Consider the following 25,042-nt stretch of genomic DNA (forward strand, 5'->3'; position numbering starts at 1 on the left):
AAAACACCGAGAGGAAGGCTCTTTGTTTCAGCACATTATCTTTAGCTCACCAGCCACAGAGTAACTCTGCAATTACAAACCAGCCGCTGAACAGACGCAGCCTAACTGTACGTTGTAAAAGTTTACGATTAGTAAAGATATGTGCAAAATTAATCCCTAAAGAACAAAGTAATTTAAAAAGTACGTAATGGAGTAATTAGCTAGAAATGGTGGGGAGCAGAAGGAGGAGAGAGCCCACGGACAATTTTACTCTGGAAGGGTCTTCACATTTAGGTTTTTTTAATTGTGTTCAATGAGGGAGCCTTAGAGAAGTACGATTAATAAGATACACAGAAGAGGTAACAATTGATAAAAGATTTTGAGAGCCAGGCTGAAGAAAATGTTTTACCTTCTTAAAAAGATGGGACCAAAAGGGAAAATAGCTATAAAGGCCATTATTGTGATCATTAACAAAATTTGATTATAGGCTGTGGATTAGACAATAGTCATGTATCAGTGTTTAATTTCCTGATTTTGGGGAGAAAAAAACCTGGGAGCCAGCAATGAGTTTTAAAGCTCCAGAGAGTTAGGTTCTCTCTCCTTTTCTTTTCTTTTTTTAAAGTTTTGTCTTTCTTTAATTGAGTCTGCCTGCTGCTTTGTATCGGAGAAGGCGATGAATGGCACCCCACTCTAGTACTCTTGCCTGGAGAGTCCCATGGACGGGGGAGCCTGGTAGGCTGCTGTCTATGGGGTCACACAGAGTCAGACACGACTGAGCGACTTCACTTTCACTTTTCACTTTCATGCATTGGAGAAGGAAATGCAACCCACTCCAGTGTTCTTGCCTGGAGAATCCCAGGGACGGGGGAGCCTGGTGGGCTGCCATCTATGGGGTTGCACAGAGTCGGACACGACTGAAGTGACTTAGCAGCAGCAGCTGCTGCTGCTTTGTATTGTGCCGTTGGAAGGTAACTTCTTTGCCACCAATACATCATGTTTCCAATTTTCCAGGAAGGGACCACCAGGCAAGGCCAAAATCAGTTCCTCAGAATGACTGATAGAAGCTGAGCAGGGACTGCCTGCCTCTTCCCCATCTTCCTCCCCTCCTTGCATCCTCTCCTTCCCTCCTCCTCGCCTCCTTCTTCTCCTCCCATTCTACCTCTTCAGCATCAGCAGCAGTATCAGCATCATCACCATCCAGACACTCTCGTGGTTTTCTTTTGAAAAATCCTCATGTTCACAAATCTAAAATCACAGAAGGGGAATTCAGAGACATCTACTCTCATTGCAAATGCTCTTCACTTTGTAAAGCAATGCAAGGTACAAGTTCCCAGTGAGTAAAACCTCCCAGTGCTCACCAGTGATGGTTTGCAGAAATTATCCCCACATACAAGTTTTTCCATCAGACTGGCTTACCTGCACATGAAGTCAGTCCTGAAGATAGAATTACCCCCTAGTAACACCCCCGGGGCACATTTCCTCCCTGAAGTCCTGTTTCTGTCTCTGTCTGGACTGTTTTGGAAAGTCTAATGAATGAGGCCTCTTTCCTTGCTTGATGTGGGCCACACTCAGCGCAGTGGGCCTGGCTTTACTGATTATGACTGCTTCAAATGCTGCTCATCAGTGACAGAGGGTCTGGATGACCTGTGTCATTTTCACCACCTTAGAATTGTTAGTCCTATAAAGAAATAGTGGAATAAGGAAGAGAAAATATTAGTAATACCATGATTTCAAGACAGATGCTCATCTTGGATTTCAGTGTTTCTAAAATCAGATTGTGCCTCATAAATTTGGCATACAGATAAATAATAAATATATACAGAAATGACAATTTATTATCCAAACCAGAACACTTTTGAGAGTTAAAGAGGATACCGCTAATTGTTACACTGGAACAGCAGGTATGAACCAGTGTTGTCACAAACAAACCAGGACATACAATCATTTATAATCTTATACGTACATTTAATGCAATTCATTCATTTGACGTTATTTGTTAGGTATACACACATCACATCGAGTGTACAAAATTTAACACTGGGCACATAATGCTTAAAATTACACGCTTAAAATTTGGCATACAGTGCTTAAAAGGTAAACACAGACCTTTCCCTCTTGGAACTGATGGTATAAAGGGACAGATAGCTGATAAAAGGGAGCAAAGAATAAATGTATATTTACAAATCATAGTAAGTGCCGCATTAACAAAATAGCATAGACAGGATGACTTAAACAACAGAAGTTTATTTGTCACAGTTCTGAAGGCTGAACGTCTGAGATCAGGGAACCGTCAGGGTCAGATCCTGGTAAGAGCTCTCTTCCTGGCGCCCAAACAATCACCTTCCTGCTGTGCCCTCGTGGTAGAGAGAGAGCTCTATGTTCCCTCCCCCTTCTTATAAGGACACCAGTTCTGTCTGGTCAGGATTCCACCCTTACAGTGCCCGTTGACCTTCATCACATCCGTAAAGGCTCTCTCCCCAAAAGAGTCACACGGGGACTTAAGGCTTCAAAATATGAATTTGGGGGGTTGAAATTGATTATATCTTTGTAGGCAAAGATGGAGAAGCTCTATCCAGTGAGCAAAAACAAGATTGGAAGCTGAGTGTGGCTCAGATCATGAACTCCGTATTGCAAAATTCAGACTTAAATTGAAGAAAGTAGGGACTGACTAGACCCCTAAGTTATGACCTAAATCAAATCCATTATGATTATACAGTGGAAGTGATAAATAGATTCAAGGGATTAGATCTGATAGAGTGCCTGAAGAACTATGGAAAGAGGTTTGTGACATTGTATAGTAGGTGGTGACCAGTATCATCCTCAACAAAAAGAAATGCAAAAAGGCAAAATGGTTGCCTGAGGAGGTCTTAGAAATAGCTGAGAAAAGAAGAGAAGTGAAAGGCAAAGGAGAAAAGGAAAGATATACCCATCTGAATGCAGAGTTCCAAAGAATAGCAAGGAGAGATAAGAAAGCCTTCTGCAGTGATCAATGCAAAGAAATAGAGGAAAACAACAGAATGGGAAAGACTAGAGATCTCTTCAAGAAAATTAGAGATACCAAGGGTACATTTCATGCAAAGATGGGCTCGATAAAGGACAGAAACTGTATGGACCTAACAGAAGCAGAAGATATTAAGAAGCGGTGGCAAGAATACACAGAAGAACTATACACAAAAGATCTTCATGACCCAGATAACCATGATGGTGGGATCACTCACCTAGAGCCAGACATCCTGGAATGCCTAGTCAAGGGGGCCTTAGGAAGCATCACTACAGAAAAAGCTAGTGGAGATGATGGAATTCCAGTTGAGCTGTTTCAAATCCTGGAAGATGATGCTGTGAAAGTGCTGCACTTAATATGCCTGTAAATTTGGAAAACTCGGCAGTGGCCACAGGACTGGAAAAAGTCCGTTTTCATTCAAATCCCAAAGAAAGGCAATGCCAAGGATGTTCAAACTACCGCACAATTACACTCATCACACACGTTATCAAAGTAATGCTCAAAATTCCCTAAGCAAGGCTTCAACAGGACATGAACCAAGAATTTCCAGATGTGCAGTCTGGATTTAGAAAAGCCAGAGGAACCAGAGATCAAACTGCCAACATCCATTGGATCACTGAAAAAGCAAGAGAGTTCCAGAAAAACTTCTTTATTTACTACACCAAAGCCTTTGACTGCGGAACAAACTGTGGAACATTCTTAAAGAGATGGGAATACAAGACCACCTTACCTGCCTCCTGAGAAATCTGTATGCAGGTCAAGAAGCAACAGAACTGCACATTAAACAAAGGACTGGTTCCTAATTGGGAAAGGAGTACATCAAGGCTGTATATTGTCACCCTGCTTATTTAACTTATATGCAGAGTACATCATATGAAATGCTTGGCTGGATGAAGCGCAAACTGGAATCAAGGTTGTGGAGAGAAACATCAGTAACCTCAGATATGCACCCTTATGGCTGAAAGCAAAGAGGAACTAAAAAGCCTCTTGATGAAAGTGAAAGAGAAGAGTAAAAAAGCTGACTTAAAACTCAGCATTCAAAAAACTAAGATCATGGCACCTGGTCCCATCACATCATGGCAGATAGATGGGGAAATAATGGAAACAATGACAGACTTTGTTTTCTTGGGCTCCAAAATCACTGCAGATGGTGACTGCAGCCTTGAAATTAAAAGCTGCTTGCTCCTTGGAAGAAAAGCTATGACCAACCTAAAAAGAGTGTTAAAAAGAAGAGACATTACTTTGCTGACAAAGGTCCATCTAGTCAAAGCTATGGTTTTTCCAGTAGTCATGTATGGATGTGACAGCTGGACTATAAAGAAAACTGAGCACTGAAGAACTGATGCTTTTGAACTGTGGTGTTGAAGACTTTTGAGAGTTCCTTGGACTATGGGGAGATCAGACCAGTCAATCCTAAAGGAAATCAGTCCTGAATATTCCTTGGAAGGACTGATGCTGAAGCTGAAGTGCCAATACTTTGGCCACCTAATGCAAAGAACTGACTCACTGGGAAAGAACTCTGATGCTGGGAAAGGTTGAAGGCAGAAGGAAAAGGGGACGACAGAGGATGAGATGGTTGGATGGCTTCACCAACTCGATGGACATGAATGTGAGCAAGCTCTGAGAGTTGGAGATGGACAGGGAAACCTGGTGTGCTGCAGTCCATGAGGTTGCAAAGAGTCAGACACTAGTGAGTGACTAAACTGAACTGAATGACTCAACAAAAAACATAATGTAAGAATATAAGTTCCCGAAAGTCACGGACTTTGCATTTTTTTTCCAGACAAAATTCCCATCTCACACCAAAGCCCTCAGCCCAAAGGAAGGAAGTAGCCACAAATAATGGTTAAGTTGAATCAAAGGATAGAAGGGACATGATTGATTTATAATTTTGGAAGATGGAGTGGAGGGCAACAAGAGTTGCAGCCAAAAAAACCCAACTTGTTAGAAGGCTGTTGATAGAGTTGTCCACACAAAGATAATGGCAGCTTAGACCAGAATTGTCTGTGCAGATTGAGAGGTGTGATTAAATTTAAGCTATATTTAGGAGGTAGAACTGACTGCATTTATTGATGTATTATTAGATGCTAAGGAAAGGAAGGGGACATAATTATAGATGAGTTACATAATTATTTATGCAGGTTTCAGGCATGGGCTATTATGTCAATGAGGGGAAAACGAAGGGACACCCAGGGAGGCAGGGAAGGAAATCAAGAACTTGGTTTTGGACAAGGTAAATGTGCGGTGCCTGAGAGATGCACAAGTGGAGGCGATGTGTAGGCAGATGGACGTATAAATCTTGAGCCCAGTGGAATGTAGTGTTTCCTCCAGCCCTAAAAATCTCTTACTACAGTGGTAGCGAATCTTATCATCAACAAAATTTTACAGAGATAATAGTTATACCACATACTTAGCAGGCTCTAAACTTGGACTAGGTGTTGAAATAACCCTCTGTGTATTCATTCCTTTGATGCTCACAACTATTTTTGCAGTGTGTCATTTTTGTCTCCATTTCACAAACAACTGTATGTTAGAAAGTGAAATAAATTCTCTAAAGTCACCAATCCAGCAAATGGAAAATGTAGGATTTGACATCATGCATGTGTGAAGTGGGTTGCCAATTGCTTCTCCAAGAGATCCTCCTGACCCAAGGATCAAACTAGCATCTCTTATGTCTCCTGCACTGGCAGGCAGGTTCTTTGCCATTAGTACCACCTGAGAAGCCCAGGATTTGACATCAAGACTGTTTAACCCCTGTGCTCTGACCACTGTGACCTCCTATCTCCCAAGAGGCAGAGGCCTTGGAAACATTTCCTACTCGGCTTCTAAAGTCTCATGCGACCTTGAGCCTCAGATGGGAAAGGGAAGGTAACTGGTTAGGTCCCCTGCAGCTCTGCTGAACTGCAGTGCTGATCTATTTCGTAAATCCCCTTTTTGAAAGTTTTATTTATTGTCTGTGCTAGGTCTTCATTGCTGTGCAGGCGTCCTCTAGTTGAAGTGAGCAGCGGCTGCTCTCCAGATGTGGTGTGTGGGCCTCTCATTGCGATGACCTCTTCTTGGGAGGAGCACGGCCTCTAGGCCCACGGGCTCAGTAGTTGTGGTACACGAAGCTTAGTTGCTCTGAGACATGTGGGACCAGGGGTCGAACTGGGGTCCCCCACATTGCAAGGTGGATTCCAACCAATGGACCACCAGAGAAGCCCACAAATCTCATTTTTAATGTGCGTTTGCTGTAGGTACCTATCAGAGATGAAACTCAAGCCGACAGTTCATTTTGATGTGTATGAGAAGGGCAAATCTCTTTAAGTGAAGACTCAGCACACTGCTTTCTTAATCTGAATTCCAGTGGAGTGAAACTCTTTAGAACAAATATTTCTGAGTGAGAAAATGTTCAGCATCTCATATTCACTTTTATCATCTAAATGTTACCCTCAAGGATCCCTCTGAGCCAAAGGTGGGTGTGATGCATGAGCCAGACACACAGCTTCCTCTAATGTCTGCACCCAGGGTCTGCCAAACTTCACCACCTACACTGTCCCAGTGACACATGGGTCCCCTGTCACCTGACCCCACTGTGCTAGGAGGTGACAGAGTGTGTTATAGTTTCCTCAGGTGATTCTGATTGCCCTGCATTTCAGAAAGGACCTCCTGACTTCTCCTCCTGGCTTACTCTTTGGGCCAGTGTTTTGGGGTTCATCTAGTATGGACTTTCAATTTGAATTTGGCTAGAACATGCTAAAGAGCCATTCATATGTGTTGGTGGGAGGTTGTTTCTGATTAGATTAAACTTCTGAGAGAGGAAAGAGCCACTGATTAAAGACATAAAAAAGGAAACACTTTAAACGAGTAAGTGGCTCATCTTCATATAGCAAAGTATAAATTAAACATAGTCCAGGAATCAGCTTTGAATAGCAGCTGGATAGAGAGAGCTTTTCTGAATACATCCACAAGGAGAAGGCGCTCACAGCAATTCAGGGGGGCTTAACCCACCAGAGAGGGCTCTGAGCACTCCTGAGTAAATGGAGGGGCTGAGTTCCCTGATAAAAATGACTCTCACACTAGGGACGGGAAGGGTTTTATTTAGATTTCAGAAAATTATTCCCTGAGTCCCTGTGACATTCAAGCTCATTATTATTTTCTGACAGCATCAGTGATGGTAACGGGGCCAGAGATCTTAGTTCAAAACAAAAAGACTTGATTAGAGTAGACAGCACACGTGTCAGTGGGACCCTGATTTGGAACGTGGCTGACACTTTGGTCTCAGAGCTGGAACGCTTCTGTAGTGTTGGGTCTATAGAAACGCCTGGGCTGGAACTAGCCAGCCTCCCCAGCCTTCTCAGCTTCACACAGAGGGGCAGCCCTGCCTCGACCGCGTCACCTGCCCAGGGCTGGAGGTGTGGCTGCAGGCCCCCATCCCCTGGCCCACACTGGGCTCCGTGGCGCCGTCATGGGGCTGCTGCCTGGGCTGCCAGAGGAACACTGAGCCACTCATGGTCTCCAGGGCCCGGGCTTCCCCCTTTCCAGCCTGCTGGGTTCTCCTTTGGTTTTCTCACAGCTTCTCTGATTCTGAACTTGAACCAGACTCTCTGTATAGCCTGTTTTATAGGAGTCCTAATGCCTACCTTCCCCCGACAGTTCCCTTTCTCCCCACTGAGAACTAAATCCCCTCTTTGTATCTTCAGCCCCTAGTAGGGACTGGCTCTGAATGGACTAGTTATCTGAACTTGGAAATCTCTCCCCACGCCTGGACCTTCTGTGGCAAAATCTCACTTAATAGATTGAACCCCTGTTATCCATGCTGCAGGGCCCAAGCCTCTCTGATCCCCTTGCCCCTCACATGCTTGCAACTTGTATGAACCAAGGAAACGATCACAGTCTGCCACAGCAGCCCCCAGGCCCCAAAGGCTGAACCCAGGACAAGTTTATTTCTCACTTACTTCACAGCCCCCTAAAGGGTGCGAGGCGCTCCTGGGCAGCTCCTCTTCAAGTGGTAACTGAGGGCTGAGGGTGCTTTTTTGTGTCTTGCCTGTCTTTGAACTTCAAGGTCATTTCGACGAAAACATCCAGCGGATTGGGGGGAAAAGAGGTAGAAGCGTTCATGGGTTCCCTCACTGGACACTTAAATATCTGGGCCCGAAAGTAACAACTGTAATTTCCTCTAGTTTCATTGGCCTGAGCTGCTCACACGATCCCTCCTGACTCAAGGGAGGCTGGAAGATGCAGAGAGGAGCACAGGTTTTCGTGAGCAGCAGGATTCAGCCACATCCATGGAGACTGGCTTCACTTCCTCCACCCCGGATAGAACCAGGCCTGTCTTCTTCCTTTTCTTCCATTTGTCTTGAGTCCAATCAAGCCAGTTGTGTTTGAACAATAAGTAATCAGGGCTGTTGACTGATAAGAGATTTGAGGTAACCATAAATAAATTCTCCTTGGTTGGAAACATTGAAGGATACAATCTCAATGACTGCATGTTTATAAAGTGATCCTCCTGGAATTTCCTATAAGGAAATGAACTCTCATGGTTCCAGTCTTTATAGTCAGAGCACTAGGGTCCAAGGAAAAGCTGGACCCCCTGTCTGTGATGGGCTGGTTTTCGGAACTTGGCGCCATGGCGGCCCCTGGGTTTCCAATAGGTAAACAGCTATTTCAGCAAATCTCAATACCCTGCAAAACAGCCTTTTTACTTTTTCTTCATAAAAAGCTTCCAGACATTCCAGCCCAGCTGGTCTCTTCCTGGATTCCTGCCAGATGAATCCTCCTGCCGCCTTCTGATAGTTATGAAAAATCCCTTTCAAACAGGGGAACTGCTTCAAGTGCTTCTTAGGGCTGACCCCAAATCAGACCCCTTCAGGGACACCTTCCAAGAAAAAGCAGCATTTTTTTTTTTAATTCCGAGTGGCAATTCTGTCCAAAAGACTCTTTGGCAGTGTTTTACTGTAAAAACAGGGCTTGGGAAACTGGATCCCCAGGGAGTGTTTTTCTGATGGAAGAATAAGCATTGCTGGACTTTAAAAATGTTTCCTTACACTTGAAAATAATGAAATATCTGCTCTTGGAAACCTGGGAAGGCACCAAGGAAAGTGCACAGGGGATGACTCGGAACAAAGGCCCAACTCTCAGCCCCTTGTCCGTGCAGTTTATCAAGCACCTGTCATGTGCCAGGCCCTGTTTCAGCTCAAAGGGCCTTCTCTCACAGGCTAGTGCTCCAGGCCCATAAATAGGAAAAAAGCTCCATCTCACTGGTGCTCAGGGAATTGCAAATTAAAACTACAGTGACAGTGAGTTTCACACCCATCTAAGGACAATGCCAAACGCTGGCAAGATTGTGAAGCAGCATGAGTGCTCACCTGAGCTGGTGGGGGTGGAGCACAGGATCCCACGCTCCTTAGGAGAGCTGAAGGTGCGTCATAACCCGTGCCTCAGAGGTCACACCGTGGTGTAGATACACGGAGAGGCGCCCTCTCTTGGGTGCCAAGAGACACGTACACATTCCAATAGCACTATTCATAATCCGGGAAATAGCCAGACTGGGGACCACCAAGAGCATGCCTGTATATTTATACAACAGAACACGATAGTGATGAAAATAAATGAGGCAAGAAGCAAGTGGCTGAATGCAGACAATATAGCCTTTAAAACCAGGGAAAACTGAGTAGGTAGTTGAGCTTGATGGCAAGGACATTATTAACAAGATTCAGGATGGTGGCTTACCTTTGAGGGTAGGGAGAAACACACAAAGATGTCGCTGCCAGTCACTCTTCCTTATGCTGGTGGTACAAAGACAGTTGTCCCTTGTGCTATATGCCTTTAGACTGTACATAAACATTGTACACACACACACACACCCAGAGCTAGAGGAAGTACAGGGAACATGGGAATGCAGAGCAGAGGCATTTAATAAATGTAGGGCAGCTGCAAAAGTAGGTAGGAATTAGCCAGGCAAATAAATATGAATGTGACAGGGGGAAGAGGCTGACCACCACTGGCTTTGGTCTTAGCTTTGCCCAGGTTTGACCTCTCTTTCTTTCTCAGTCCCACACAGGGCTCCGAATAGAGTAAAACGCCTGCCATGTCTAAGGTGAAAATTGAAGGATGTCTAAGAATACCCAGCCCTTGTCAGTGTCTTTGTTTGCCTGCCTTTCTGACCCTACACCCACTCTGCAAACACGTGTCTGATCTGCCAGCCATTCTCAGGCCTCAGCCTCCATCCTTCTCATCTTCTTCCCCCTAGCCTGCCTGGTTTGGCTTTCAGCTCTTGTCTCAGCATTTCACAGCCAAGTTAGGCGAGACAGCTACACATAAAAAGGTGATTAACAACATGAGCCAAGAAATAAGGACCACATGAGTGGTGCAAATCATGTGTTCCAGGAGTTAGGAGGAACAGGGCCAGGCTGGTTTTGGATGGACGGAGAGTAGGAAGGAGGGTTTCTGGGCTAAGGGAACAGTGGGAACATTTTGCCAAGAGAGAATAGCTCATTAAAAGCCATAAGGAGATAAAAGCTGGACAGGATTTGGGATCTTATCCTGCGAAACATGATTATGAAGTACAAGACTCAGATGCCACCACCCTCAATCCCTTACTTATGGTAGATAGTACTAAGTGGTAGCATGCTTTTCCACTGAGGCCAGACAGAGGCTCGGGATCCTTTGAAATGTATGTATCTTTGGCCGCATTGGGTCTTAGTGGCCGCAGGCAGGATCTTTATTGCATCACACAGTCTCTAGTTGTGACGCATGGGCTCTGGGGCGTGCAGGCCCGGTAGGTGCAGTGTGTGGACTTAGCTGTTCTGTGGCATGTGGAGCAACTGATTCCCCGAATTCCCCAATCAGCGATCGAACTCCGGCAGTGCAAGGCAGATTCTTAACCATTGGACCACCAGGGATGTCCCTTAGAATCCTTCTTAACCCGGTGCTTCAGAAGGACATTAATAAGTGAATGGATTCAATATGGGGATGTTACCTGCTATTCCTACCAAAGCTTACAGAGTGATCACCAGTCTGTAAATGGGAGGAATGGTCACACTGGATCCTGGCTTCTTGCTTCCAGTGTCTCCCTACTTTACAGCGCCCAATTCACAACTCTACCAATTTTGTCTCACATACTGGGCATCACTTGAAGTATTGGCAAGAAAACTTAGAAGCACAGAACGCAAAAGGAAGTAGTGATCTAAGATGTCCCTGAGTCCACCTCCTCCATTTGGCAGCTGGGAAAAACAGGGGCTTGGGATGGAAACAGGTCTGTTTATGTAACTGGCAAACATAGGACATAAATTCGGTCTTCTGACCCTAACCCCAGGCAGCTCCCAGTCCCAGGAGGAGAAAGGAATCTGATCTTTCCTATGAACCTACTAGATGGCTGTCTTTGCTAGTGGGAGCTTTTCATACATGATCTCTTTTAAACCTGCCAGTTGCCCCAATAAGAAGGCACCTGACATCCAAGGACAAGTCCTAGTTGAAGGCTAATGTGTGACAGAGGCAGGATCCACAGTCTCTCCACCAGCCCCCAAGACCTGCGTGCTTGCTTGCAGTTCCCAGGTGGATGCACCAAGTTTTTCTGAAACAATCTCAAAATTAGGGCTCCCTGGGAAGAGCTGGTGATGAGCAGGACTCACGCTGCCAGTTACAACAGTTCAGGTTCTCAGTCACGGTCACATCTGGGGGCAGCCTGGCAGCTCCTCTGTGGGCATCTGTGAGCACTGGCGAGGTCAGGGGCTTCCCCTACACTGAGTTCATGGCTCTGTAAGACAAAACCGCCTGCCATCTCCCAGACTCATTTGATAACTTCCCAGGTTTTACGATGGTAATTTAAGCTCTGCAGCCAAAGTAACTCTCCTCCATTGCAGCAGCCTGCACTTAAATGTCAGAGCTTTGCTGAAAAACCACTTGGGTTTGAAGGAAGTCATTGTGTTCAGTAAAATCTGGCACATTTTATGTTTATGGCCTTTATTAGGGAAGCCAGCTGAGTGAGTTAAACCGCCTCTCTGTATGGTTAGTCCAAGCCCAGGGCTCTGGGATTGCTGGAACCACTCATTCAAATCACAGTTATTGAACATGTACTAAGTCCTCGGTGCTGGCACATACAACATGAGCCTTGGCTTCCTGCAGCTTATCCTTTATGGAGGCGGAGGGCAGACACTGAAAGAATAAATGATAAATAGAAGTACTGTGAATAAGCATCATTAAGGAAAAAGAGTGGAGAGCTAAAAGTACTCCCAGGGGATCTAATTTGGACTGGGTGGGTGAAAGAAGGTGATATTTGAACTGGGTAACAAGTGAGGGAGTTTTTCCAGAAAGGTGCAATAGTGGGTACAAAGGCACAGAGAAAGGAGAGAACTTGGTGTGGTCAAGAAACATGCCCAGTGCCCATCCAGAGGCCATGAGGTCCAGCCTCGGACTCCGTTCCACCAGGCGTTCCTGGTGCCCGTAAGACTAGCATACGCTTCACTCCTTATAACGGACCGGGGTCACAAGCACACAAGGGAAACCTTGGTAGTGGCTTCCTACGCCCAGCGACCTCATCTGCGACCTTCTTGATTCGTGACCCTTGGTCTGCTCTGATACCCAACCCTTGCCCTTCCTCCTCCTGGCATCTCTACCCCCTAGAACCTGTGATACTGAGCTGTGGTTCTGCCCCTTTGTCTTCCCTCCAGTGGCCCTACTTCTCTAGCACAATGCCTCCTGTCTATCACCTCCCACAACATGCCACCACATGCCAGCTATGACCACTGTCCCAGGCCTGGCACCCTTCTACTTCCTCATCCCCCGTTCCTCCCACACCTCCATGGATGCTTCAGGACATCATCTTTCATGAAACCCAAATGCCAGTGGTTTTCTTCCCTATCGCTTGTCTACAGTCCGTGAGAGGGTCTCTGAGATCAGCTGTGGGGCAGACTTCTGAGGTTCTCTCTGGGTCAAGCCATGGGTCAGTGGAGTCACTCCTCATGTGAGGATTGTGGAGCACAGGCTTTCTCTTGTTTATTTCAGGGTCATTGTGCAGGGTCCAGAAGTGGAGGGGCAGATATGCCAAATACACTCTTCTGCTCCAACCAGAAGCTTCCAGGAACCCAAAGGCCATGTACAAGGCAGATGGTCTCCATAGATGAGTTTCTTTTCACAGAAGAGACGAGGGCAGAGGTGTTCTAGGTGAACAGGTGCCCCCAGCCCCTGGAGAGGAGCCTCTCCCTGCTGGGTCAGGCACTCTGGAGGGTAACACGTCTGTTGTCTGTTGGGCTTCACCAGACACGTAACTCCTCTGCAATCACTTGTCTCCTGAATGTGGCTGTACAGGACAAGTCAATAGCAACCATAATGGTTATTATAAAATACCTAAAAATACCAAGTGCAGACTAAGGGCTTAGCAATATTCCCTGCATTATGACAGGGGCTTCCAGAGCCCACAGTCCAGTTCAGCAGTCACTGCTATGCACGTTTCCTAGACCTGAGGTGAAGCACCCCAGAGTTGCCACTCAGCCAGGACATGACAGGACCAGAATAGACCCAGATATCCTGCCCCCGCCTCAACTAGCATGCATGAGGAGCTCACATGGAGGCAGGCTCAGGGTTGAATACATATCTGCACTCCATCCCCTTCTTCTCCGGGGTGAAATTGAGGCTTGGGAGGAGAAATAGCCTGCCAAAGGTGACAGCAGCAGGTGGCAGAGAAAAACGCTGGGATCCAATTCTCTCTGGCTTCAAAGCTGTGCTTTTAAACACTACGTGCTGCCCTGACCCGGCCCAGCCACCCCACCTCTGCTGGAAACCCATGATCTGTTCTAGGCACCATTTAGTACCTGTCTGAAGAGAATCAGGTGAAGAGCTTGGAGAACATTGTGAAAGAGGGAAGGAGATAGTCAGGAAGCAAATACAAGACTGTCATGATCGGGAAAGATAGGGCTGGAGCCACAGAACAGGACAGGTTAACCTAGGTGAAGGGGATACAGAACTGTGATGCTGAAGTGACACCCTGAGAACGTTACATGAAGTGGGGTAGGAGGGGTATGTGACGGCATATGCTGAAGTCCATAGGCGAGAGGAACCCCGGCGTGCTGGAGGAAACAGGAATGTCAGCGTGGCTCCAGCGTGGACTGTGTCAGGGAGCAAGCATGAGGCTGGAGGGACGGGCAGGGGCCAGGCCCCAGGAGCTTCAGAGGCTGTACTGGGAAGGGTGCGGTGACAGCAGAACATGATCCAGGGTGCACCTTCAAAACAAATATTGTTTATTAATGCATATGTATGGAATCCAGAAAAATGGTATTGATGAACCTGTTTGCAGGGTAGGAATAGAGACACAGAGGTAGAGAACAGACTTGTGGCCAATGGGGGAAGGAGAGGGTGGGACGAATTGAGAGCGTAGCTTTGAAACATATACACTACCATATGTAAAATAGGTAGTTTGTGGGAAGTTGCGTGTAACAGGGAGTTCAGCCCGGTTCTCTAGAACAACCTAGAGGGGTAAGGTGGGGTGGGAGCTGGGAGGAAGGATCCAGAGGGAGGGGACATATGTATACTTACGGCTGATCCACACTGTTGCAGGACAGAGACCGATACAACACTGTGAAACAGTTATCCTCCAATTTAAAATAAAATAAACTCATTCTGGCTGCTGGGTGGAGACAAGACTGGAGGAGGAAGGCAGGAGGGAGGGCAGTTGTTCAAAGGCTGTTGCAGTGTCCAGATGGGACGTGGCAGTGGTCTGGAAGAGGGCATGGCTGCAGGACGGGGAGAGGGGTGTGGCTTCAAGAGCTCAGCGGAGTCCACACTGCTCCTTTCACTGAGCAGCCAAAGGCCCGATGGGAGGTGCTGCAGCCACCCTTCTGATTAGAACCATGGCACATGTGCCCACTCTAAGGTGAAATGGTGACCAACTCTTTGAGAAACTGGTCTTGGAATAAAAGAGCTGTGTTACAAATCATGTTTTGTGTTTTGTTGCTGAAATATGTCAATTAGTAGCCTCCATTCTGGTTGCACAAGGAGTAATTACCCTGACTCTGTGTTGTCAGTACATATTCACGGTATTTACAAGGCTTTTCTTGAAAATCTGAGCAACCAACCCGTGAACTGGAAATCAACACAGTCCCAGAATGCAGAGGTCATGGTCGCGGCTCCCTCTTCTGATCCTCAGAACCACCCCTGGGTGTGGGAACTTCCTTCAAATCTTGGTCACCCTAGGGGAAGCACTAGCTCTTCCTTGAGCTTTAGTCAAGTTCAGATACATCCTTCTGTTTTCCGTAACAGCTGTGTGGTCTCGGGCAAGGGACAGCCTTGGTCTGTTTCCTCATTTGGCATTGGAGACAATAACCACTGGGCTTCCAGCAGCGCTACCACTAGGTGGCGCTAGTGGTAAAGAACCCGCCTGCCAATGCAGGGGACATAAGAGACACAGGTTTGATCCCTGGGTGGGGAAGATCCCCTAGACAACCCACTCCAGTATTCTTGCCTGGAGAATCCCATGGACAGAGGAGCCAGGCAGGCAGAGTCTGACACGACTGAATCGACCTAGCATGCTGCTGCTGCTGCTGCTGCTAAGTCGCTTCAGTCGTGTCCGACTCTGTGTGACCCTATAGGCGGCAGCCCACCAGGCCCCCCCGTCCCTGGGATTCTCCAGGCAAGAACACTGGAGTGGGTTGCCATTTCCTTCTCCAGTGCATGAAAGTGAAAAGTGAAAGCGAAGTCGCTCATTCATGTCTGACTCTGCGACCCCATGGACTGCAGCCTACCAGGCTCCCCCGTCCATGGGATCTTCCAGGCAAGAGTACTGGAGTGGGGTGCCATTGCCTTCTCCGGGGACCTAGCACACACACATGCACTATAACCGCTACCTCACAGTATCTTATTCTGAAGATTCTGCTGTACATCATCAATAGCAGCTGAGGCCGATCAAGTGCTAATTATGTGCTAGGCATCTTTCTAAGCACTTTGCATATTAGCACTTTAATCTTCTCAGCAGCCTCTTGAGATGGGAATAGTAGGATCCCCATTGGAGATGAGGAAACTGAGACACACTGAGATCAAGTGAATAACTCACAGTCACACAGCTAGTATGAAACAGAGCCCAGATTTGAATCCAAGCAGTCTGAGTTAGTGGAGAAGGCAATGGCACCCCACTCCAGTGTTCTTGCCTGGAGAATCCCAGGGACGGGGGAGCCTGGTGGGCTGCCGTCTATGGGGTCGCACAGAGTCGGACACGACTGAAGCGACTTAGCAGCAGCAGCAGTCTGAGTTCAAACCCTTTGCTCATAACCGCCATGATACACAGTTCAGTGCTGGCACATAGCAGATGCTCAGTGGGGATGTTTGTTTCCTTTCCATTGGCCCTAAAGTGAAAGTGAAAGTTGCCCAGTCACGTCGGATTCTTTGCAACACTATGGACTATACGGTCCATGGAATTCTCCAGGGGATCTTCCCAACCCAGGAATCAAGTCCAGGTCATTGCAAGCGGATTCTTTACCAGCTGAGCCACAAGGGAAGCCCATTGGCCCTAAATGGTATACTAAATGCAAGAGAAGCTCAGAAAGTGGTAAGTCAGTCCCTTGCTTTCCAACTCTAGCAACTTACAGGGACCAATTGGTGTGAAAAAGCCTGGTGGAAGAGAAGGCAGTCTCTTCCTAACCAACACAGGGGGAAATTAAGCTAAGCCTGAAACTGACCTAGCCTTAGACGAAGCCCTATGGGTGTTGATGGGTGCATGTTATAGGCGCGAATATCATCTGCCAAATTGCTCAGCTGACAATACCTGACAAACGGCCACTGCTGTCCACCAGGAGATCTTGATTGCTTTTCTCTGAAGTCTTACTCATCAGTTATGATCAGGTATTTCAAGTCCATCCCACTTTATTAAGCATGAATCATTTATTGATTGATTGTCTGGTTATATACACCAATCATTTAAATATTTATTCAAAAAGTACTTACCAAACACCTACATGTACCAGGCTGTGTGTTCAGTGCTAGAGAAGAGAAATGAATGAGTTACTCTGCCCTCTAGGAACAGAGTAGCAGGTAAGTTGTGGTGTCAAGAGCTTTGAGGGCCAGAGGAGGGAGCCATCGGCTGTGCCCCAAGAACTGAGCAAAGACCCCACAACAGTGTGGCCAAGATCTTGAGAGATGATGATTTTTTTCAGCTGGAGAAGAGTAGGGCGGGCATCCCAAAATTGCAAATAGGGTGAGTAAAGGCCTAAAGGCACAAAAGGACATGCATGTTCCAGAACGCTAGACATTCAGAGTGGCTGCGATGATTGTGGCAAGGGCTCCAAGACACTGTCCCTCAACACTCAGGTTGCAAGCTCAGTTTTCTTTATTTTTCAAAACTGAATTGCATCCAGTTGAAGCTCCTACTCACCAAAATCATGGAGAAGCTTCATATCATTCCTATCTTTGAACCTCCCCCTTCCTCGGGTTCCATCAGAACTCAGGGCTCAGGAAAGATGGAGCAGGAGCAGGGCGCTGGCTCTCCCTGTGGAGACTGCTCAGCCTCGTCCAGGCCCACATGGTCCTTTGTAATGTGACGTCTCTCCTGGAGGTTCTGCTGGTCCCTCCATGTCAAGCACTGCTGCAGAGACCATCACCAAGGATTTTGTAACTTGGGGCGAGGAGAACTCAGATCACTGGTCACAAAATGTCCAGTGTCTTCCTTGGGGGAAGGAAGGTGGAAAGACTGGAGAGGAAGTGTGCATTAACTCTTTGCTGGTAACCACAGCAAACGGAAAGAAGACACAAATGAATGACTCAATAGCCTTCCTGTTCTGGGAGTGGAATTAAGGTACGGCTCGCTCCCTTTGCAAGTAGGAGAGGAAGGTGAGGCGAGCTAGGTGTGTCCAAGCTCCTGTTCGTTGTCACCCGTGGCCTGGGTTCAAGGCTCAGAGTCAAGTCTGGGCACTGATGAGTGGCTCCATGTCTTCCGCAGGTATGGCAGTGTGGCGGGAGCGTGGAGGTCCTGCCCTGCTCGCGGATTGCCCACATCGAGCGAGCCCACAAGCCCTACACCGAGGACCTCACCGCCCACGTCCGCAGGAATGCCCTCAGGGTGGCTGAAGTCTGGATGGATGAATTTAAAAGCCATGTGTACATGGCATGGAACATACCCCAAGAGGTAGGAAGCCACTGCAGGGTTGATGGGGAGCAAACAAGCAAAGCAAATGTACAACTAAACGCTTCTTCCCAGGAGACAGCCAGAGTCTTATCTGCCATGCTGCCTGAATTCTCAGCCCTAAGATACTGCATAAAGCAGAAAGGGGTCTGACCGTGGGGTGCCATGGGGTGCCTTACCCACCCCATCTCTGGTCACCTCCTCCTTGAAAGTGGGCTCCTTTCCCTCCAGACCACAATGTCTCCCTTCTATGTGAGAAAGTTGAACCAGGTGGCTCCAAGGTTCCAACATGCTCCCAGGTCCTCAGCTTCTCTGACAATAGATATTTCATGGTCCCAGATTACAAATATCCCAGAAATTACCAAAATTCACCAAATGCACCTTAATATCCCTGTAGATTGAATGCGAGCTTCTCTGTCAAACCTTTGACCAAACCAATAAGCACTGTCCTTATACCTTTGGGATTTCTTGAACCACATGGGTGGGGCACTCCCGCAAGGACCCTCAGGAGGAGAAGGGACCTGTTCTAGGCATTTTTTAGGCTGCTTGTTACCTTCAGAGAACCTCATCATTGTCTGCTACTGTCCGCTAGCCCTCTTATTGTTTAAACACTAAGCTGTGTCCAACTCTCTGTGACTCCTTGGACTGTAGACCACCAGGCTTCTCTGTTCATGGGATTTCCCAGGCAAGAATACCAGAGTAAGTTACCATTTCCTTCTCCAGGGTATCTTCCTGACCCAGGGATCAAACCCATGTCTCCTCATTGGCAGTCAGATGCTTTACCACTGAGCCACCTGGGAAGCCCCCTAGCCCTGTAGTCACCCATATTTAAGAAGTGCAAGAGACTATTTACAGTAGCTAGAATATGTGGGACTTCCCAGGTGGTGCTAGTGGTAAAGAACCCACCTGCCAGTGCAGGAGATACAAAGAGACATGGGTCCCTGGTCAGGAAGATCCCCTGGAGGAGGAAATGGCAACCCACTCCAGTATTCTTGCCTGGAAAATCCCATGGACAGAGAAGTCTGGAGGGCTACACTCCATGGGGTCGCAAAGAGTCAGTCACTACTAAAGTGACTTAGCACAGAACAGGAAGCAACCTAGATGTCCTTCGACAGATGAGTGGATAAATAAATTGTCGGACATATAAACAATGGAATATTACTCAGCCATAAAAAGGAATATATTTGAGTCTGTTCTAATGAGGTGGATGAACCTAGAGCCTATTATACAGAGTGAAGTAAGTCAGAGAAAGATAAATATTGTATACTAACATATATATATGGAATCTAGAAAGATGGTACTGAAGAGTTTATTTTCAGGGCAGCAATGGAGAAAGAAACATAGAGAACAGACTTATGGACATGGGGGGAGGAGAGGAGAGGAGAGGGTGAAATGTATAGAAAGAGTAACATGGAAACTTACTTCAGTTCAGTTCAGTTGCTCAGTCGTGTCTGACTCTTTGCGACCCCATGAATCACAGCACACCAGGCCTCCCTGTCCATCACCAACTCCCAGAGTTCATTCAGACTCACGTCCATCAAGTCAGTGATGCCATCCAGCCATCTTATCCTCGGTCGTCCCCTTCTCCTCCTGCCCCCAATTCCTCCCAGCATCAGGGTCTTTTCCAATGAGTCAACTCTTCCCATTAGGTGACCAAAGTATTGGAGTTTCAGCTTCAGCATCAGTCCTTCCAGTGAACACCCAGGACTGATCTCCTTTAGAATGGACTGGTTGGATCTCCTTGCAGTCCAAGGGACTCTCAAGAGTCTTCTCCAACACCACAGTTCAAAAGCATGAATTCTTCAGTGCTAATCTTTCTTCACAGTCCAACTCTTACGTCCCTACATGACCACTGGAAAAACCATAGCCTTGACTAGATGGACCTTTGTTGGCAAAGTAATGTCTCTGCTTTTTAATATGCTATCTAGGTTGGTCATAACTTTCCTTCCAAGGAGTAAGCATCTTTTAATTTCATGGCTGCAAAACTTACATTACCATATGTAAAATAGATAGCCAGTGGGAGTTTGCTGTATGTCTCAGGGAACTCAAACAGGGGCTCTGTATCAACCTAGAGGGGTATGATGGGGGGGGAGATGGGAGGGAGGTTCAAGAGGGAGGGGACATATGTATACCTATGGCTGATTCATGTTCAAGTTTGACAGAAAACAACAAAATTCTGTAAACCGATTATCCTTCAATTAAAAAATATATATTTTTTAAGTGCAAGACAGAAAGCAGTGTATCTCTGGTAGCTTTGTTCAGCCTTGCTGTGTGTCATATGGAAATGACCTTGGACAACTAGGTTAGGTGAACCTAACAGATGCCAGCCACGGGATCCCCACCTGCTCGCCAGCCAGTCTGCCTGAAGGTCATTGCTTAGGTTGCGTTTTATGTGACATGGAGCTGTTGACTGCATGACCTCCTGCTTTGCTCCAAGGCCATGGCTTCTCCTCGAGAGTCCTTTGGAAAGCCTCTGCTCTCTCCTCCTGACAGCAAAATGGTTGATCTTTGCTCAAAGTTTCCATGTGAAGGCCTTATTTCCTGATATCTCCACCAAGCTACTATTTTACTCAGGCTGAGGGATTGAGAAAGTAGGCTGGGTGGGATCTTTCAAGCAGTTCCCTAAGGACCACCACCATGCGGGGGTGGGGGGGTGGGTCTTGGGTTGGCTGCACCTTTGTACAATCAACCAGACCTCAGCAGTCGGGAGAAAGAATGAGGAACCCCAGCAGTACCAGTGGGAGCCCAACCTTGATGAACCAGCCCTGAACACAGCTCTGACAGTGGGAGTGTTTCTAGGGAAACGGTGGTGCGTTCTGGACCCATCTGTGGCTGTGGGCGTTGGATCACAGCACTCTGGGCAGAATGCCGAGCCCCTCTGTGGGAGTCCTCTGATAGCAAAATGTTGAGCACACTTGGAAATTCCCCAGGAGCTCACCAGCAAAGCAGTGTGATTCCCCGGGTTCTGTAAAGGACTGGGGTCCTGTCCATACCCTTGTCCCCCTTCTCTCTGCATCGTAAAGCCGCAAACTTTGTAGCCCTCTCCACCACACCCCCCGCCACTGCAGCTGACAGATGTTGAAATAGACAGCAAATCCGAAGAGTGGTAGAGAATTGAGTGTACTTTGAGTAAAAGTAATTGGAAAATGATGAAACTCAGTGTCTGCTAGTGACTCCTAGAGGAGTTCAGACCAAGTCAAGTGGGTGGGAGCTGGGGGGTGGTAAGACAAGAAGGACAGGTGAGAGGTGGAAATGTCCAGGATAAAGCCTTTAGGAGAAGGAAGAGGTCAGTGTGTTTCCTCTTGAGCCCCTATTCGCTTCTATGTCCAAACTCCCTCTTCTGCCTCTATCAGGCTTGTGGAAAGAGCCACTCTGCACCTCCCATTCACTTCTGAAGTCACATATCAATACTGAAGCTGCTTTTGACAGAGTCATCATGGGCCTCCTACCTGCTTAATTTAATGAATATTTTAAGGTCTTCAACTTACAGGATCCCACCTTTTCCTTGAAACTCGTCACTCCCTCGGCTCCATGATTCCACGCCCTAGACCGTCTTCATCTCGCTGACTACTCCTAACTCCTTGTAGGCAACTCTTGCTTCCAGGGGATGTTTAAGGGCTCCCCAGGGATCCATCCTTGGCCACCTGCTCTTGTGATAGACCTCTGCAGGACAATCCCACTGACTCTTGGGTTCTGCACTGCCTACATAGAGAGGACCTTAGCCCGACTCCTGCCTTTAGCTTCAGACTTTACCTGCACATCTTCCCCTGGGTGTTCCCACAGGCACTTCAGTCTGAATCTGACCAAAACCGAGTGTATCTTTCTCCCCAAATGTGCTTCTGTTCTTATCCTCTATCTAAATACATGATGCCCCCCATCTGCCTAGACTTGTGAGCGTATTCCTGAGCGTCATTCTTTAATCATCCTCCATTCCCAGTCCATCATCGAGCCCACCTTTCCATTCCTCTCGCTTCTGAGTTCAGGCCTTGCTTCTTCCTCTGCAAGAGCCTCTGGCTGGTTTCCCTGACTCAAGTCTTACCCCTTAAATCTATCCTTCCCACTACCCAAAGTCATCTTTTTAAACTCATGATGACCATGCCACTGTCCTACTTGAAATCTTTAAATGACTTTCCATGTGCACAGGACCAGGCATAGAGAGCAGCACTGGACGTGGGTCTACACTTTATCCTCCAGCCACCTCCCCAGTGCCGCCGCCCGCCACCCTGAGTTTGGAGGCTCTGCAGATGGCATGGACTAGGGGCACTTCCCTGAGTGCTGCCCTTATCTCTCCATGGTGGCCCATTTTGTCCTCTCTGCTTGCGGTTCCTCTCAAAACTTCTTCCCCAGCCTCCACCCTTACCACTTCTCCTCCATCTTTTTAGACTCGGCTCTGCTGACGTCTTCTCTAGAAGGCGGTCCCATCTGGGAAGAATGCCCTTTCCCCTGCGTGTCTCTGTCACTGCGTCATTACCCTGCAAGAGAATGTTCCGTTGTCTGAAAAATCTCTCTCTCATTAGATCAATGGCTCTTAAATCTGGCTGAACTTTAAAATCATTCGGGCTCCACCCCAGAGATTATGATTTAATTGGTTTGGAAGGGAACTAGGGATTTTTTTTTTTTTTTTTGAAGGCTCTTTGGGGATTTTAATGTTCATCCGGGGCTGAGAATCACTGCTCTAGACCGTGGGCTCCCTGAGGACCGATTGTGATATTCCTATTTGTGTCACCAGGTCTAGCCCAAGGTGAGGTGCGTGGTCAGGGCTCAATAAAGCCTCACTAACATTTACTAACAAATGAATCTGCTGGCCCCGTGTGTGATCCCATTCTCCTTTGATCAATGACTCCCCAAAACAGATCTACTGACCAATTGCATCAGAGTCACTTGGGAACCTTTTAAAAATGTAGATTCTGTGTCTCATCCTCAGAGATTTTGATGAGGAGGTGTGTAGTGGTACCAGAACCTATGAAAAGCTGTCTAGGTGCTATTTTGGGGAAGCCAGATTTGGGTAACACTGGTTTACCTGCTCATCTTTCCCAGCTCACCCATAGCATCACCTACTCCAGGAAGCCTTCTTTGACTGCTGTCCTCCCCTTCCGCATCATCCTGGCCGTCCCACACCATGGGATGGACTAAGGGCCCCTTTTCTGTTGCCCCTCAACACTCTCTGCTTCCTTCCATGCTTCACACTCTGTGCAGAGTCTGTTTACTTGTCTGGATCTTTCAAATTCTCCTCTCAGACAGAATGTGACTTCTTCCTGTTTGTGTTCATGATGCTTCGGACAGTGCCTGACACAGTCTAGGCACTCAGTAAAGATGAAGTTGAAAAAGAAACGAAAGGAAGGAATTATGGGTTCTGCATCCCTCTGTGTTTTCCCCAGGACTTTCCCCAGCTGTCCTTGAAGTAGCAGCGTCGCAGTACCTTCTGCTCAGTCCCAGGCACATCTGCTCCCAGTTTCCTTAAGCTTCTGTCTACAAGTGCAGAGCTGGAACCCTTCAACCCTGCCTAGTTGGCTGCTTGGAGAATTAAATAAGTTAACATGTGGAAAGACTTTGATCGGTGCTTGGCCAATAGAAAGCGTTAGAGAAGCGATTCTCACCCAAGCCTCAGAATGCCCTTGTTGGGCAGTCGTCCTCCCTTGCTGCCCTCTATGCGGAGTTCTTCCCTGGCCGTGCACTGAAGAGAGCCAGCTCTCTCACCCACTCCCTCACCACGTGCAGTCCCAAGCTTTCGGAAGATCAGAGGAGCCTTCCGCTCAAGCTTCCTCTACTTTAATTGAAAGTCAGTTTGCTTATCAGCAAACAGAAAGTCAGTCTGCAGCAAAGCATCACTGTTTCCTTACGCAGGGTTCGGAAACTCTTGCTTCCTCTTGCCTGAAGACAGGCTGAGTACCAAGGATGACTCACCATGGTTGTTAGGCGACGACCATTCTTGAGGTTTGGCTACAAGGAATTTTGTGTGTGGCTGCACACAGAGGCAGGAATACTGGATAGCTTTTTTTGTAGTTAAGTATATTAGTGTCCCAGGACTGCCAAAACAAATTACCACAAACTGGGTGACTTAAAACAACAGAAATGTGTTCTCTGGTAGTTTTGGAGGTCAGAAGCCCACAGTCAAGGGACTGCCAGGGCCATGCTGCCTCCAAAGGCCCTGGGGGAGGGTCCCTCCTGGCCTTTTCCAGCTTGCGGGGGGCTCTCGGGGTTCCTTGGCTTGCAGATGTGTCTTTTCATTCTATGCTTCTATCTCCATGTTTCCTCTCCTTTCTGTCATACAGATTTAGGATCACCCTAAATCCAGAATCATCTCAACATCTCTAATTAAGTATATCCACAAAGACCCTTTTCCCAAATAAGGTCACATTCAGAGGTTCTGGGTGGACACTGTTCAACCCTCTAATTATTTGGCAAAAAGGGAAGATACATGTATTGTTTTCTAATAATAAGGGTCAAGGTGACCTTCTCTGAGGAAGTTTGCTCATTTCTCAGTTTCTGCCTCCTGCTCCGAAATAGAGTTTGATGCAATTTACAGCGAACGACACAGTACAGATGTGCTGAACCATTAAAATGGGAAGGCAAAAGTCAATTAATAAACAGGAAGGGGAAAGGGACATAATATCCAGACGTGGAAGCCGAGCGAAACTCTGTCTCTTGAGTCTCCTAGAAGTTAAAGTAGAGTGCACTCCTGATGTACTCTCTCCCACTTTTGATTAGGTTATAAGTAGAGAGACAAACGGCTTCCCTGGTGGCTCAGACGGTAAAGCGTCTGCCTGCAAGGCAGCCGGGTTCGATGCCTGGGTCGGGAAGATCCCTGGAGAAGGAAATGGCAACCCACTCCAGTACTCTTGCCTGGAAAATTCCATGGAGGGAGGAGCCTGGTAGGCTACAGTCGACAGGGGTCACAAAGAGTTGGACACGACTGAGCTACTTCACTTCACTTCAGAGAGACAAACTCTCCCTTGATCCTGAATGTAGAAAGGAAG

General features: G+C 47.2%; 1 protein-coding gene across 2 annotated transcripts in view; it reads left to right on the forward strand.

Moving 5' to 3' along the window:
* GALNT18 (polypeptide N-acetylgalactosaminyltransferase 18) overlaps nt 1–25,042 on the forward strand; it is a 354,973-nt gene that overhangs the window by 270,515 nt on the left and 59,416 nt on the right. Inside the window, exon 7 of one of the 2 annotated variants that reach the window (XM_068988668.1) lies at nt 17,883–18,068. The exons of the other annotated variant lie outside the window; for it this stretch is intronic. Coding sequence (XP_068844769.1) covers nt 17,883–18,068 — 186 coding nt within the window. The remainder of the gene's footprint in view (nt 1–17,882; nt 18,069–25,042) is intronic. 2 annotated transcript variants of the gene reach the window in all.

This window comes from Capricornis sumatraensis, chromosome 16 (assembly GCF_032405125.1).
Source record: "Capricornis sumatraensis isolate serow.1 chromosome 16, serow.2, whole genome shotgun sequence".
Taxonomy (NCBI): domain Eukaryota; kingdom Metazoa; phylum Chordata; class Mammalia; order Artiodactyla; family Bovidae; genus Capricornis; species Capricornis sumatraensis.